The sequence below is a fragment of the Bidens hawaiensis genome, unplaced genomic scaffold (genome assembly GCF_021521415.1).
Source record: "Bidens hawaiensis isolate Kalapana, Puna unplaced genomic scaffold, B.hawaiensis_p1.1 tig00023867_1, whole genome shotgun sequence".
Taxonomy (NCBI): Eukaryota; Viridiplantae; Streptophyta; class Magnoliopsida; order Asterales; family Asteraceae; genus Bidens; species Bidens hawaiensis.
The window spans coordinates 334991-352208 of record NW_027493758.1 but is presented as its reverse complement, the minus strand read 5'-3'; the positions used below and the strand labels follow the sequence as shown (position 1 = coordinate 352208).

The 17218-nt window shown below is 39.1% G+C and overlaps 1 protein-coding gene across 1 annotated transcript; it reads left to right on the top strand.

Annotated features, from left to right (window-relative positions):
* Positions 1–14966: 14966 nt before the first annotated feature.
* LOC143568251 (histone H2AX-like) lies at positions 14967–15544 on the top strand. The gene is made up of 2 exons (XM_077054450.1): positions 14967–15182; positions 15284–15544. The coding sequence occupies exons 1-2, from the start codon at positions 14976–14978 to the stop codon at positions 15503–15505; spliced, it is 429 nt and encodes a 142-aa protein (XP_076910565.1). The 5' UTR covers positions 14967–14975; the 3' UTR covers positions 15506–15544.
* Positions 15545–17218: the final 1674 nt, after the last annotated feature.

The following is a 17218-nucleotide window of genomic DNA, read 5'->3' as shown; positions in this document are numbered from 1 at the left end:
GTCAAGATCTACCTACCCATACATCTGAATCTTGGTTATTCTACACGTTCAAAATCAAACTTAACTAGTAAGTTTTTTAAACATCATAAACAAATGTTTATAATCTATGGGATGTGAAGTACAGTTCTAAGTTATTGGGAATCATGAGTACATTCAGTTGGGCTCGTAATCTCGCTTAAAACTTTTAAAATGAAGATTTATGTTTATAGGAAGTTTATTAGAAGTTGTTCTTCTCAGTAGTTGATGACCCATACTCTAATTCTTTATTTAATTTGAAATTTGGAAGTGTTACATACACACGCTCTTAGGAATAAGCATGCTACGTTTATTCTTCTCTAAGACTATGTGGTATACTTATCTTTCACCGATTACCCAACACGGCATGCTTACACAAATCATCAAAACCTGAAAATTAGTAAAAAAGAAAAAAAAACTAGTTAAAAAATAGCTAAATAAACAATTTTATATTTTTAGTAAAAACATTAGTAAGATAGAAATTTTATTAATTATTATTGTGACATTTGTCAATTTCGGGTTATTTTATACTTGTATTCTTAATGTAAACCCGACCCGTTTTGTATCCCGAACCTTTCGATATTATCAAAATGATGAATTGTATGTTAAATATTTGTTAGATAAAAAAAAACACCCTTTTCGGTTCTTAAAATTCCCCGAAAACGCTCAAAACGAACTCCAGGGACTAAAACTACCAAAATGGAGACTTGAAGGACCCATTTGTAGTTTGTGCTTTCTTGGGTCTATAACCAACGCATTTTCATGAAACACCCTTTATGAAAGACTCATTCAACTTATCATATATATACACACCCATCTTCTTCATTTGTGCTTGCTCATTCTTCATTTCTCTCTCAAATTCTTGAATTATAAGGTTGTTCTTCATAAGCTAATATTTCATTTTAACTAACTTCTCAATACTTAAAGCGTGATGTTACAACATATATATAATATACACTCCTTGTTTACCTTCGGTCTTTCATTTCTCCAGTCTCGGCCGGTTGAAATGTCGGGCTAGTAAGGCAAGGTTACATTGAGGACTTTGTAGTCCTTGTTTATATATTTAACAAATCTAACCATATAACTTGTTATACTTACTTAACTTCTACATATTTTAGTTTATTGTTCATGTTTGTCAAGTTCCATGGTATTGGGTATGTGGTGACTAGCCTCGGTTTCATCCCGAGTTGAGAACCGAACCAAAAACCGAACTTTTGTTTAAAAACATTATTGTTAACTTTTTGAATGTAAAACTTGAGTATTATTATTTATTAGTTATTTTACAAGTTCCATGGTAATTGGGTATGTGGTAACCATCCTCGGTCTTATTCCGAGTCAAGGACCGAACCAAAAACCGAACTTTTGTTTAAAAGCTTTATTGTTAACTTTTTGAATGTAAAACTTGAGTATTATTATTTATAAGTTATTTTACAAGTTCCATGGTAATTGGGTATGTGGTAACCATCCTCGGTCTTATTCCGAGTCAAGGACCGAACCAAAAACCGAACTAAACCGAGTTCACTCGCTTAAGACACACAAGTGTGTTTTTAGCCACAAAAACTCATATTTTTCTTCAAGATTATATTTTAAATCAATTTTAGTTAATTTATAAACATACTTAGCATGTCGGTAACCAACTTGATCTTATAACAAGTTCGAACCGATAAGGTCGTATACTTGCTTAACGAACGTTAAGGTTCTTCACAATAGAACTACATACTTGGTTAATTCTATTTTGATTTTATTGAGTTATCTCATAGAATTTATTATTTTGGGAAGTTAACTGTGAGCTTGGTCAATTATCAAGTCTCGAACTGACAAACCCGAACACTCGTTTAAACCTCGTTTTGGTATTCTTATAACCAAGGGTTTTGCAATATCGCATTTTAACCCACATTATTACTTAACATAGGTTGAGTAAAAAAAGAAAAAAACTAATGAATAGAATACCGAGACCCGGTTTCGAGTAAACTTATTTTACAAAACTCGTTTCTTTAATTCTCAAATATTTACATTTTAAATCCTAAACTTTATTTATTTACTTTATTTGTCATGTATTTTATTTTAAACCCTTCCAAGACTACCTACTAATACAAGACCGTTTAATATAGGTCTTGCTCGTTAAACCGATATCTCCGATTATTCACGACACTATCTTTCAAGTTACTTGTTAATGTGAGTACTTTTTCATCCCCCGTTTTTCATCTTTCGTTTTGGGGGTGACATTGCATACTTATTCAAATTCAAATGATTTATACTTGAGTCTTAAACCACAACACGTATTGTATATGTTTACTTAAATAAATGCTCGATTTGGTGTTATATGCTTTACATAATTATGTGCAAATTCTTGAATGCTAAGGCGGGTAGCCTCTTGAATGCTAAGGCGGGTAGCCTCATCAAAGTATGGTCATACGTTAATTCCGAGTATATATGGTATCCCCATATAGAAAGGTGTCGTCAATGTATTCTTATTGACGATTTCATTATTGTCGTCAATGTATTCTTATTGACGGTTCGTTAATGTATTCTTATTGACGGTTTTATTATCTAAATTGTTGCTATTATTTATTGTTTTCATATACTAGTTGTGGATTTCATACTATATACTTATTGTTCAAAACTATGAAAATTGCTCACCAACCTTCGTGTTGACAAACTCTACTTTATGCAATGTTACAGGTTTGATGTTAGCTTGATTGGATTACTTGAAGAAACTTATTATCTTGGCTTTAGGATATTAGAAAATAAAAGAACAAGTTATTTGTTTATCTATCTATTTGGCATTTTGTATGAACAATTGTTGTGTTATTTATGATGATATGGATTTAAATGAGTTGTTTAAATATTGTAACTTTATAGTGTCATTGTGCAATAAGCAATCATGTCGCGCCTCGACGTTTCCGCCTTCATTGGTCGGGGTGTGACAATTATTAACAAAATATATTGAGATGGTTAAATACAAAGTTGCAAAAGTCGCTAGGCGCTGCCAGTTACGTGTACTCGGCCTGGGCCGAGAGTATTCAGGGATTACTTGTTGAGTATTCGGTGGCTAGCCGCATTTTTACAACCATGGTTAATATAAAATATTCATCTTATGAAATCGTCCTTGAGGTTTAATCATAATTACCACTTTTCAAATATTTAAAAAAACAGAAATACCTCTAACTTAATGTTAAAAAAAATTTAGGGTAAGTGAAATGGATGAAAATGCAAAAATTCATAAACCTCAAGAATCCAATTAAAACCATGTTTTTATACTAAATATACCTAATTGATCAAACACCAGGAATGAAAATAATACTTTACTCAACAATATATCATCTGAACATAAGCAATAACGATAAGAAAAGGTAATAGAAAAAAACAAAAACCGAAACAACACCAAATTAGAACTCTAAACAACAAAGTCCAAATTGAGTGATGAAATTATATTCCAAAAAATAAAAACAGAGTCCAATCTAACTCCAGAAGTCACAAATTAAATCGAACTTATGATGAAATAGATGGCGATTGAAATTGTGCTTAACGTGTTATGGCGTTGTTGATCTCAACAATGATGGCATTAGGAAGTGGACTTTAGCGTCTAAAACTGAAACACAATGTAACACCTTGTATCGATTTCAATTAAGATTAGAAACCGAAACGATTTGGCCCCTCAACCAGCATCATAAAGCAACGATGACCTTTACAAGTGGGTCAACAGCAGCCTAGGACAAAGGCGATGACTAGTGTTGGTGGGTATATCAGGGCTGGAGTTAATGTGACATCTGCCCCGATCCGACCCGACCCAGGTACCCGTTTCTCTGACCCGATCTCTTTCTTTTATGATTTAATATTTATTTATACTTATATTTTACTTTTAATAATAATATATATTTTCCTTCCCGCCTAAGGTTGTCTGCGCAGCTCCACGCGCCAGACCCCTTACAAGGAATCCTGCGTGAAGACCACCTGTTTCAGCGATACGCGAGACGAACTCTTCTCGCAGCGCGCTAAGAATTGTAATTCTTCTCGCAGCGCGCTAAGAACGGTAGTTCTTCCCGCGACGCGCTAAGGATTTGTAGTTCTTCTCGCAGCGCGCTAAGAATCGTAGTTCATCCCTCGACGCGCGAAGAATTATAGTTCTTCCCGCGGCGCGCTAGGAATTTTAGTTCCTCCCGCGGCGCGCTAAGAAATGTGATTCTTCCCGCGGCGCGCTTAGAAATGTAGTTCTTCCCGCGACGCGTTAAGGTTGGTTCTGTCTGCCTTCGCGCTCGCGCTCTCTTGACCTTCTGTGTCTGCCTTCGCGCTCGAGCTTTCTCGCGCTAAACCCTTTGAGTTTTCTTCTGTTTAATCTAGCCGTTTGCTTTTGTGTTGTCTTATCTTTTGTGCTGTTGACCTAATCTGCTTTATGTCTGAAAAGCCACTTTTGGCGCAGCATGCGCACCAACCCCATTGGTTGGCAGAAAAAGTGACTGACATTATCTTTTGAGATCTGCTTTTGCCATGCTTGACCAGTACCTTTATCTGAACCGCCCATGCTTTTTACTGTTCCCTGTCAGCCTTTTTCTCTTTTTCCCTGCTGCCATATCTTTTGATATCTTTTGCTTTTGGAATCTTTTGCTTTTTGGAGATCTTTTCCCTTTTTCTAGGGATTGTGTTCCCTAGGGTTTCTCTATAAATAATAGTATTATTTTTCCTAACACTACACACACAAACACTTAATCTCTCCTGTTCTCCTTGCTCTCTCTGCCGCCTCCCTCTCTGCCTCCGTCTTCCTCCCTGTTCTGTCCTGCTTTTCCGGTAATATATATATATATATAATAATTTACTTATGCAAACTTATAATCAAGACTTAAAACAAATCATTAAAAACAACAATCTTATTTATAGGTTAACTTGTGCTTGTTTAAAGTTGGTTCTTGCTTTATCTTACACCGCATCGTTTATCAAGTGAGTAATCTCGTACCTAATCCCTTTTTGCTTTTAATGTTTTGGGATGTTCATGTGTTCATACAAACTTAGAGTCTTAAACTTGTTTATGAACTTTAGTCGCGCAGTATCCCATGTGTTGAGGACGTTTACTTGGCTGTTTATTTGTATGTGTGTATCATTAACCGCTTTGTTCGGCCTATTCCGCAGTTTTCATGGATCCATTAGATGAACACGGGAGACCTATCGTTTACGGTTTTCTTTGTTTACACTTGCACAGATGTTTTCTCGTTTTTGTGCTCAATTGGGAGCACGGATTGAACTATGAACTATGAGCTATGATCTATTTAGGCTTGATCACAATCTGATTGCACCCTTGTTAAACACCAGACATACACGTGTTGCGCGCAGATTTATTGTTATCTATTATTATCTATTAAACTTGATTTCTCACCAACACGCAAGTGTTTGACGTTTATTTTAACACATGTTCAGGTTTGCAGTAGCTGTTCTGGAGCTTGTGGACACATAGGAAGTTTTCTTTATTTTGGACCTAGATTAAAATGTATCAAGACAAGTTTTTGCTGTTCGAATATTATGATTTATAATATATTGATTTATGATGATTTATGTTATCTTGTGTTTACCTTGCGCGTGCGCGAATGAATGTATTTATTAAATATTGACACCCAATAGTGTCACGAGTAATGAAACAATATGTGGCGCCCCGATGTATAATCCGCCTTTGGTCGGGGTGTTACAGATTGGTATCAGAGCTCGTTGACTTTAGGATAGGTGGTTAGACGTAACGGCCTAGAATACCTAAGAGTCCCTTCTCGCGCATGAGAGAAATCTCATGTTTGCGCGCTTATTGTTAATTACTCGTTATTTATGAATATGCTCGCGCTTGCGCAGTATATGATTTTATGATTTATTTCGCGATATTTCGACTTTTGCTGAATTTCGATTTTTATTGATTTTACTTACATATTCGTTTGTTGGGATTTGAAAATCCGAAAAGTTATGGTGATACATGAATAGTTGATTTTCAATTTCCATTTACGATTATGTTATGAGGTTGGAGACTTGAAAAGTCATGGTGATACATGAATTGTCAACCCTCAATACTCATTTTCTTGTATATTTTATATTGAAGATTGAAAAGTCATGGTGATACATGAATCGTCAATCTCCAATACTCGTTTACTCGTCATTTTAAATTGAGAATTCGGAAAGTCATGGTGATACATGAATTGTCGATTCTTGATTCGAATTTGTTACCTTTATTAAGTCTGCATTTAGGGTCATTTATTTTACTTTAACTTTTGACAGTAACTGACTCCGTGAAACCAAGCTTTTCGAGGTTATACTTTGTGCTAAAACCAAGATATTAACTAAAATTAAAACTTTTATAGAATGCCTCCGCTATCTCGTCGCCATCTCAAGAAGAAAGAAGCCGCGCGCAGACGTTCGCAGCAACGTTCCCAGGAAATGGCCGCCGCAATAGCCCAAGCTTTGAGCCAAAACAATACCAACACCTCTGGTTACAACATTAAATCCTTTAACGCGGGTAACCCTCCAAAGTTCACAGGTCTTGAAGGAGCCACCGTGATGCTCCAGTGGCTTGAGAAAATAGAAAACACTTTCCTCCACACCCAATGCCCCTCAGACAGACGAACCCTATATGCTTCCAGTGTCCTGGAATCTAGAGCGCTTACATGGTGGAATGGAGTAGCTCATGCGCGTGGCGCAGAAGCTGCTTCTAGCATGCTCTGGGAGGAATTCAAGGAAATTCTGACGCGAGAATTCTGCCCTCCCAATGAAGTTAAGCGCCTGGAGGAAGAATTTTGGAACTTGAAGCAATACAGCGGTGAAGCGCGCGAGTACGCGACGCGCTTCCATGAACTAAGCCTGCTTGTCCCTCACCTTGTTACCCCTTCCCGCCGAGCCATAGAGAAATTCCTTGGGGGTCTCCCCATGGAAATTCAAGATTCTGTATGGGCCAGAAACCCAGCAACCCTCTCTGACGCCATCGAGTTGGCCGCTGTGCTCAGCGACAACCATGTCAGAGCAGGAACCCTGTTCCTGCGGGGAACTGAGAAAACCAAACCCACCAAGACTGCCCCTGAACCAACAGAAACCAAACCAGAACCCTCAAACCGTAACAACCTCAAGCGCAGGCGCAAAGCCTATGCGCTTACCAACCCGCCCATTGTCCAGCAACCCATCTACCAACCTCCAGTTTACGCGCCTAACCCACTGTCAGCCTACCCAACACCTCCTGTAGCCCACAACTATGCCTTAACCAATCCAGCACTCCCTGCCCCGCCACCTAAGAAACCTTACACAGGAAACCACCCCTTCTGCCCAACCTGTAGACTTCACCACCCAACCCAAACCCCGTGTCGACAATGTAACCGATGTGGCCGCGTTGGTCACTCTGCTGAGTACTGTAGAGTCCCTCCCGCCAACCCAATTGCGCCAACACCACCAGTCTACCCGCAGAACCCACAACCAACCTACCAAAACCCACGACCCAGATCGTGCTATAACTGCGGTGATCCCAGTCATTTCCGGAACGCGTGCCCAAGGCTACAAGTTCAGATTACGCAAGCGAATCCGGTGAACCAGATTTCAAACCAAGTGACGCGTGGACGAGCTTTTAACATAACCGCGCACCAAGCGCAAGCGAATAATGACGTAGTTAATGGTACATTTTTGCTTAACGGATTTTATGCTTCTATACTTTTTGATACTGGCGCCGATCGAAGTTTTATTTCTCGCGCGTTTGAGCAGAAGCTTGCGCGACCGCGCAACGATTTAAAAGAGAATTTTTCAGTTGAATTGGCTAATGGCGAAACTGTTTTAATTAACTCTGTGATTAAAAATTGCACGCTTAACCTTAACGAAAACGATTTTCTGATCGACCTCATCCCCATGCCTCTTGGAAGCTTTGATGTTATTATTGGTATGGACTGGCTCTCGAAGAATCGCGCCGAAGTTATTTGCGCCAAGAAGTTGATTCGCATACCTCGAGAAAATGGTGATCTTCACATCTACGGCGAAAAACCCTCCAGTGGTCTTAAACTTATGTCTTGCGCCGAAGCCCGAAGACTCATGCGGAAAAGGTGTATTGCATTCTTAGCCCATGTGGTTAAACCTGCTGAAGAAAAGAAGCTTCGCGATATCCCTGTTGTGCGTGATTTCCCTGAAGTTTTTCCTGATGATCTTCCTGGTATCCCTCCCGCTCGTGAAGTCGAGTTCCGTATTGATCTTGTCCCTGGTGCTTCCCCCGTAGCTAAATCTCCTTACCGTCTTGCGCCCGCTGAGATGCAAGAATTGGCAAGCCAACTTCAAGAGTTGACTGCTAAAGGATTCATCCGCCGTAGCTCTTCGCCCTGGGGTGCTCCGGTGTTGTTCGTTAAAAAGAAAGATGGATCGTTTCGCATGTGTATTGATTACCGCGAGTTGAACAAACTCACCATTAAGAACCGGTATCCCTTACCGCGTATTGACGACCTCTTTGATCAACTCCAAGGTGCCTCTTGTTTCTCGAAGATTGATCTCCGCTCTGGTTATCACCAGTTGCGCATCCGCGATGAAGATGTTCCGAAGACTGCTTTTCGAACTCGTTATGGCCATTTTGAATTCTTGGTCATGTCCTTCGGTCTAACCAACGCACCCGCCGTTTTCATGGATCTAATGAATCGGGTGTGTAGGCCTTTATTGGATAAATTCGTGATCGTGTTTATCGATGATGTTCTGGTGTATTCTAAGACCAAGGCCGAGCATGAGCAACATCTCCGATTGGTATTGCAAAAGCTTAGAGCTGAGCAACTCTATGCTAAGCTTTCCAAGTGTGAATTTTGGTCGGATGAAGTACAGTTTCTTGGCCATGTTGTTAACAAGATGGGTATTCATGTCGACCCATCCAAAATTGAAGCAATCAAGAACTGGATTACGCCATCCTCTCCTACCGAGATCCGTTCCTTTCTGGGCTTAGCTGGTTATTACCGGCGCTTCATTTCGAACTTCTCAAAGATCGCATTGCCTTTAACAGCTCTAACGCACAAAGGTAAACCGTATATTTGGGGCTCGAAGCAAGAAGAAGCCTTTCTATCGCTCAAGCGTTTGTTGTGTGAAGCTCCTGTTCTTGCGCTACCTGAGGGTAATGATGATTTTGTCGTGTACTGCGATGCCTCCAACCAAGGTCTCGGTTGTGTTCTTATGCAACGAGGCAAGGTTATCGCTTACGCATCAAGGCAACTTAAGGTTCATGAAAAGAATTATACAACTCACGACCTCGAACTTGGTGCAGTTGTTTTTGCCTTGAAAATCTGGAGACACTACCTTTATGGTACTAAGTGCATCCTCTACACTGACCATAAAAGCCTTCAGCACATCTTTGATCAAAAGTAACTCAACATGAGGCAACGCCGATGGAACGAACTCATCAGTGATTACGATTGTGAGATCCGGTATCATCCTGGTAAGGCTAATGTGGTAGCCGACGCGCTCAGCCGAAAACCCTGCCAGCTTAACTGTATCTTGCCGCGCACGCAGCTTCACTTCGCGCCGATCCAAAGCAACCTTGAATCGCGCATTCGTGACGCGCAGCGCGCATCCATCAGTAATGGTAATCTTCGCGCCGAGTTAGCGTGTGGCGCGGAAGCGCACTTTGTCCCTAATCTGAGCGGAATTCTCTGCTATCTTAATCGCATCTGGATTCCCTTTGATGAGAATCTTCGCGCTGATATCCTGAGTGAAGCGCATAAATCTCGATATTCCATTCATCCCGGCGCTGATAAGATGTACAAGGATTTGCGCATTACTTATTGGTGGCCCGGTATGAAGAAGGATATTGCTGTGTTCGTAGCTAAATGTCTGACTTGTTCTAAAGTGAAAGCTGAACACCAACGCCCATATGGTTTGCTCGAACAACCAGAAATTCCTACGTGGAAATGGGAATGTGTAGCGATGGACTTTATTACCAAGTTACCTTTGACAGCAAGCAAACATGATAGCATTTGGGTAATAGTGGATCGTTTGACTAAGTCTGCTCACTTTCTGCCCATTCGTGAAAACTACCGTGTTGAGCAACTCGCGCAGCTTTATGTCAAGGAAATTGTCTGCCGCCATGGTACTCCTTTGAGCATCATATCCGATCGCGATGGCCGTTTTATATCTCGCTTTTGGAAATCTCTCCAATCTGCGCTAGGAACTCGCTTGGACATGAGTACGGCATATCATCCTCAGACTGACGGTCAGTCTGAGCGAACTATTCAAACTCTTGAGGATATGCTCCGATCTTGTGTTCTTGATTTTGGAGGTAATTGGGATTCGCACCTGCCTTTGATCGAGTTCTCTTATAATAACAGCTATCATTCCAGTATTGGTATGGCCCCATTTGAAGCACTTTACGGTCGTAAGTGCCGCTCCCCGATTTGTTGGAGCGAAGTGGGTGAAGCTCAAATCACAGGACCCGAACTTGTTCAAGAGGCAACCGATAAAATCGCCAAGATCCGTGATCATCTGCTGACTGCCAGAAGCCGACAGAAGAGTTACGCAGATCGCAGGCGAAAGCCTCTCGAATTTCAAGTTGGTGATCTTGTTCTCCTCAAAGTGTCGCCCTGGAAAGGTGTTGTCCGCTTTGGGAAGAAAGGTAAGCTTGCTCCTCGTTATGTTGGTCCATTCAAGATTCTCGCGCGTGTGGGAAAAGTTGCCTACAGACTTGACCTGCCGCCCGCGCTCAGTAATGTGCATCCAACGTTCCATGTATCTAATCTCAAGAAGTTTTTAGCTGACGAGAACCTTCACATTCCACTTGATGAAGTTCAAGTTGATGAAACTATGCATTTCGTTGAGAAGCCTGTTGAGATTATGGATCGCGAGGTAAAGCAAACCAAGCGCAGTCGCATCCCTATCGTGAAAGTTCGCTGGGAGTCCAAGCGCGGAGCCGAGTTCACATGGGAAAGGGAAGATCAAATGAAGATCAAGTACCCGCACCTGTTCTCTGCGCAACCTACTTCGAGATAAATTTCGGGATGAAATTTCTTAAAGTAGGGGAGACTGTGACATCTGCCCCGATCCGACCCGACCCAGGTACCCGTTTCTCTGACCCGATCTCTTTCTTTTATGATTTAATATTTATTTATACTTATATTTTACTTTTAATAATAATATATATTTTCCTTCCCGCCTAAGGTTGTCTGCGCAGCTCCACGCGCCAGACCCCTTACAAGGAATCCTGCGTGAAGACCACCTGTTTCAGCGATACGCGAGACGAACTCTTCTCGCAGCGCGCTAAGAATTGTAATTCTTCTCGCAGCGCGCTAAGAACGGTAGTTCTTCCCGCGACGCGCTAAGGATTTGTAGTTCTTCTCGCAGCGCGCTAAGAATCGTAGTTCATCCCTCGACGCGCGAAGAATTATAGTTCTTCCCGCGGCGCGCTAGGAATTTTAGTTCCTCCCGCGGCGCGCTAAGAAATGTGATTCTTCCCGCGGCGCGCTTAGAAATGTAGTTCTTCCCGCGACGCGTTAAGGTTGGTTCTGTCTGCCTTCGCGCTCGCGCTCTCTTGACCTTCTGTGTCTGCCTTCGCGCTCGAGCTTTCTCGCGCTAAACCCTTTGAGTTTTCTTCTGTTTAATCTAGCCGTTTGCTTTTGTGTTGTCTTATCTTTTGTGCTGTTGACCTAATCTGCTTTATGTCTGAAAAGCCACTTTTGGCGCAGCATGCGCACCAACCCCATTGGTTGGCAGAAAAAGTGACTGACATTATCTTTTGAGATCTGCTTTTGCCATGCTTGACCAGTACCTTTATCTGAACCGCCCATGCTTTTTACTGTTCCCTGTCAGCCTTTTTCTCTTTTTCCCTGCTGCCATATCTTTTGATATCTTTTGCTTTTGGAATCTTTTGCTTTTTGGAGATCTTTTCCCTTTTTCTAGGGATTGTGTTCCCTAGGGTTTCTCTATAAATAATAGTATTATTTTTCCTAACACTACACACACAAACACTTAATCTCTCCTGTTCTCCTTGCTCTCTCTGCCGCCTCCCTCTCTGCCTCCGTCTTCCTCCCTGTTCTGTCCTGCTTTTCCGGTAATATATATATATATATAATAATTTACTTATGCAAACTTATAATCAAGACTTAAAACAAATCATTAAAAACAACAATCTTATTTATAGGTTAACTTGTGCTTGTTTAAAGTTGGTTCTTGCTTTATCTTACACCGCATCGTTTATCAAGTGAGTAATCTCGTACCTAATCCCTTTTTGCTTTTAATGTTTTGGGATGTTCATGTGTTCATACAAACTTAGAGTCTTAAACTTGTTTATGAACTTTAGTCGTGCAGTATCCCATGTGTTGAGGACGTTTACTTGGCTGTTTATTTGTATGTGTGTATCATTAACCGCTTTGTTCGGCCTATTCCGCAGTTTTCATGGATCCATTAGATGAACACGGGAGACCTATCGTTTACGGTTTAGCTAAGTTAAGCCACACTTGATACAAGCCAACTAGAGTACCAGATTTTAACAAATTTTATACGTATTTGGATCCAATCATTTACAAAAATATAAAAAAGTTTAGTGATTTTTGCTAAGCTGGTTTTATAGTATGCAACTAAAATCGATAAAAGTATTAAAACAAATAATCAGTTGTGTGTTTTTGGTTTGTTTTTTTCATTGTTGTTAGGTTAAGGGCGAAGCATATAAGGGACCCGGTGTGCCATGGCCATGGGTCCGACCCATTACCGATATCATAAATCTATAAATGGCAAGCCCATGTCCCTCGCACAAAAACAGAAAACTAGAGTAACTTGAGCATAAACACTAGGAACATCACATCCTTTTGAGTATCTATAATTGTGTTACTAAGAGGTTGCTCACTAGTGACACGTTTTAAGCTCACACGACTTCTGAGCACCAAATATTGTTTTCATGTTTTGGCCCTTTGAAAGTTAAAAAAGTTTTTCAATTTGTTTCTCACGTTATTAGACAAGCTGGGCCAACTCGAACCATTCTTCCACACCCACTTACTTGGTTGACACTTGTTAAACCCTAATTTATATCCAGTTCCATCTTGAAAGTAGAAGCGACAACCTGACAAACGACTAAAAACACTCAACGCTAGTGAACTCAAATGTCCTCTTGATTGGGAATGCTGAGTAGCAATAGCTTTCTCTAACAATGTACAATTAAATAGACAGTGAAATCAAGCAACTTGCAATTGATTTCTCTCTATGTTAGTCTCTTACAATCGACAAAATCAGGACTAGTTAGTTATTGGAAGTTCTTTGCAAAATACATTATCAGTCTAAACAATGACTAAAACCGTTTCACCTTTGTCTCGGGATAGAGGTGTGGATTGAGAGCAATATTGTGTGTGTTTGCTTCTTGATTACATGTGTGTGAGCCAGAAATAATATTTTAATGAAATCAAACTCTTGGTTGAAGATTGAGGAGTGGATTGAGATGAATTCACTAAAATCCACCCCAATCACAATAGTCATTTCTTACAACAGGAGTTGTTGAAAGTTGAATAAAAAAGGCTAAAAAGTAACAGATTTACTCCTTTACAATGATACAGAACAATTAACAAATGAGAGTATACATCTTACACGTCTTTCATCTAACTTCTATATGAAAAAGTGTAAATAATGTTTATCAAGTGAGTATGCAATGATTTTAAATGAGAGCATAAATCTTAAATAAAAGCAAATTAGCAATGTTACCTGCGCGTTGCGGCGGTGTTATTTGTGTTTGGAGAATCATAATTTTCTTAACTTAAAAAATGCTTTTGAAAATACCATTACATGTTTCTGCTGTCTATAATCCATGAAATGCGAACCTAAAGTATATCCAATGATTATGCATAGATGAAAGTAAATTTAAAGCATATCCTTACTGTCATCACTCATCACATACCGTCTCACTTCTTTGTATCAAATTTAGTTGGTTGGTTAATTTTAGTTTTTGTAATCTTGGACATTTGTGAGTTGTCCCACCTTTTCTTTTTTACATATACTTCATCTAGCAGAGGACATTTTATACTCGCCAGGAACGGTTTTCCAGTTCAGGTGAAGCCACGGAAAAGTTCAGTAAACATCGTTTCTTTTTTTTCATTTTTATTATTATTATTTTTTTTGCCTAATATATAATATAAACTTCATTAAATATAGGATTAATAAATGGATGGAAAGGTGGCCGCATTTATCTAATTGTAATATAGCATGTAAATTTACTGGAATTAAATTTTATAAACAAAGTATTTTAGAAAAAAGATGAGAAATAGGTATGCCATGAATTTTAAATGTAGTAGAGATAATATGCGATTACGCCAAAATACTATTACCTAATCAAAAAATACTGATAAATCTCATTAAAACTAAATCACTAACGTGTATAACAAAATCACATGATTCTATTATATCTCACAAAAGTTGAAAGAAAATACTCGGCTTGCTCTAAGTGAGAACGTATGACACTATTATAACCCAAATTAAAAGATAAGTTTTATGAGATCAACTTTAACATTATTATATGCATATTTCACATAGTTATCACATACCCGTGTCTTAGTGTCATAAATTGTTAAATTTAAAAGATCTTATTATCGCGTCTAATGTAAAAACAACAAAACGAGCGGAACATAAATTTCACGAGTTTAGGTTAATTTAAACGAGTTAACGTGTATCTGACGCAGACACATTTATACATATACTTTTCTAAACTTTTGTTGCACTTGTGTGTTTCTAACGATAAAATAAATTCATAATTTAGGAATAATAAAAGCGTATAATATATATACCCTTGCAGTTTATAAACCCATACGCGTTAGAAAGTTTCGTTCAAACTTTAAAGTTTAAACTATCCCGCGCGAAAAGAACACCAAAAAATCCCCGTGCCACGCTGGCAATCCTGGTGAATCAAACCACACCAATCACAACCAAACACTACTCGCTATAAATCTAAAAACCCAATAACCACTAAACCACTCACAATCACACTCACAGTCACATTTCTCTGAATTGGGTATTAGGGTTTATCAATGGCGCCAAAGGCTGATTCCGAATCGAAGAAAGGCGGCAGAGGCAAACCGAAGGCCTCAAAGTCCGTCTCAAGATCCTCAAAGGCTGGTCTTCAGTTCCCAGTCGGCAGAATCGCTAGGTTTTTGAAAGCTGGAAGGTACGCTCAACGTGTCGGCGCCGGAGCACCGGTTTACCTTTCTGCTGTGCTTGAGTATCTGGCCGCTGAAGTATGTTTAATTTCATTTTATTTGAAATTAGGGTTTTGTTTTCTGAAATTAGGGTTTTTTTTAAATTCTAAAATTTGTGTTTTTTTTTTTGCTGTGATTAGGTTTTAGAATTGGCTGGAAATGCGGCTCGGGATAATAAGAAGAGTAGGATTGGACCGAGGCATATACAGCTGGCAGTAAGGAACGATGAAGAGTTGAGTAAGTTGCTGGGATCTGTGACGATTGCAAATGGTGGTGTTCTTCCGAATATTCATTCGACTTTGCTTCCGAAGAAATCAGGCAAGGAAAAGGGGGAGATCGGTTCTGCTTCTCAAGAGTTTTAAAGTGAATTTATATCATGTCTACTACAGCGTTTTGTTTTGCTGTTTATGGTTTGGGTCTTTGCGTATTAGAACCCATGGGAGTTATCAAATGAATGCATTTTATCTTAATTGGTCATTTGTCCCCTATTTTTGGTCATTTATATAAAAAGTCAAAAGGGCAGTTATAAGCTGCAAAAGCTAGAAAATAAATGAATGAAATCCGAATGAAACAAAAGCAAATCCGATCAGCAAGTAAACGTAATTGTATGCGCACAAGCCAAAGAAAATGATAAATCAAATGCTTGTAAATATCATGGTTTGGTTAATGTTACTTGTCTGTTTTGCAGCTTGGGTTTTTTCAGAAACAATTTGTGTTATAAAACTTTATTTTAAAACTTACTTTACAAGAGAAATACTTCACTCACAACAGTTTGTTATTTGTTACATAAGTGACATAAATTTTTAGGTTTCAAACTATTGGTATAGTTTGAAGTTGTTAATGAAATATATTCTCCTACCACCATATGCTGAGATCATTAAAGTGCTCTCACTTAATCTGATCTTGAATTATGGCTAAAGAAACAAACTATTGATCTTTGTATGATCATGTTTGTTGGTGTAAGTTCCCCCTGTTTTTGGGTTTTTGGTTAGAGACTTGTTGGATTTTCACAAATCCATCAAATTTGATTTGTCCGAGGAGGTGTTTCATGGTATTGTGATTTTGAGTTAATGGCCTGTCCAGGTTGTGGAGCTTGTCTGTCTGCTGGTTGTGGTTTGCTAATAATATGCACAGTTCAAAAAGAAACGTATATCGATTAATAATGAGATATTCTATCGCTATATATGTACATATACGTTATTAAATGTGACTTAATATAAGGTTATATATTCTATTGCTATATATACGTTATTGCTATATATATAGTGCTTCATTGTGACAACTTTTTAATTCACTTCATGCAAGCAAAACTCCTATTTTATTGTTTGAGTTCACATAATGTCTAAATTCCAAGTTATTTGTGTAACAAAATGAATTGTGTAACATTGTTATCAATTTCAAATTATTTTTAACCAACATTATTAGCTTTTTTTCTCTCCGGTTACATTTGCAGAATCATTTTGTTAGCCAGTTTCTTCTTTAAGAAAATGAGCTGTTTTTTAAAGATCCCATATCTGTGTTTAGAGAAGCAAGAGAGAAATAAGAATGGGCGTGTACACATGTAGAAGTAGACTACTAGTATTTCATCGTTGATCATTAACTTTTGTGTGCCATTTCATATGGTTAGGGCTAGAGGTGTACAAAAAAACCGGTTTCATCCAAACTGGTTCCTAAACCGACCCAAACCGTCAGTTTCAGGATCGGTTCCTCTTAAGATCTACCACACAGGTTTTAAAACCGAACCGGTTTGAGAAAAATCGGTTTAAAACTGGTTAAAACCGGTTTATAAACCGGACCGAACCGACGTGACCAGGCCGGTCTATCTTGCTTCGAAACCGGTTTATAACCGAACCGGTTTGAGTCAAACCGGTTTTGACCAGTCGTTGACCAAACTGGTTCGGTTTGGGTTTAAAACCGGCTTTGTACACCTACAGTTAGGGCCATTCAAAAAGCTTGTGGGTTGAAGCTCGGGCCGTGGCTCGCTTGATAAAACTCGAATAAAACAATTAAAAAAACTTGATTTGAAATAACGTGAGCTGAGTTGGCTTATTTTTGTAACCGGAACAAACTAGACC

Bases quoted from the DNA above. Each gene is read 5' to 3' on its own strand.
- LOC143568251 (XM_077054450.1), top strand. From the start codon at position 14,976: ATGGCGCCAAAGGCTGATTCCGAATCGAAGAAAGGCGGCAGAGGCAAA. The intron at 15,183-15,283 runs GTATGTTTAATT...TGCTGTGATTAG, and splicing joins TTGAGTATCTGGCCGCTGAA to GTTTTAGAATTGGCTGGAAA.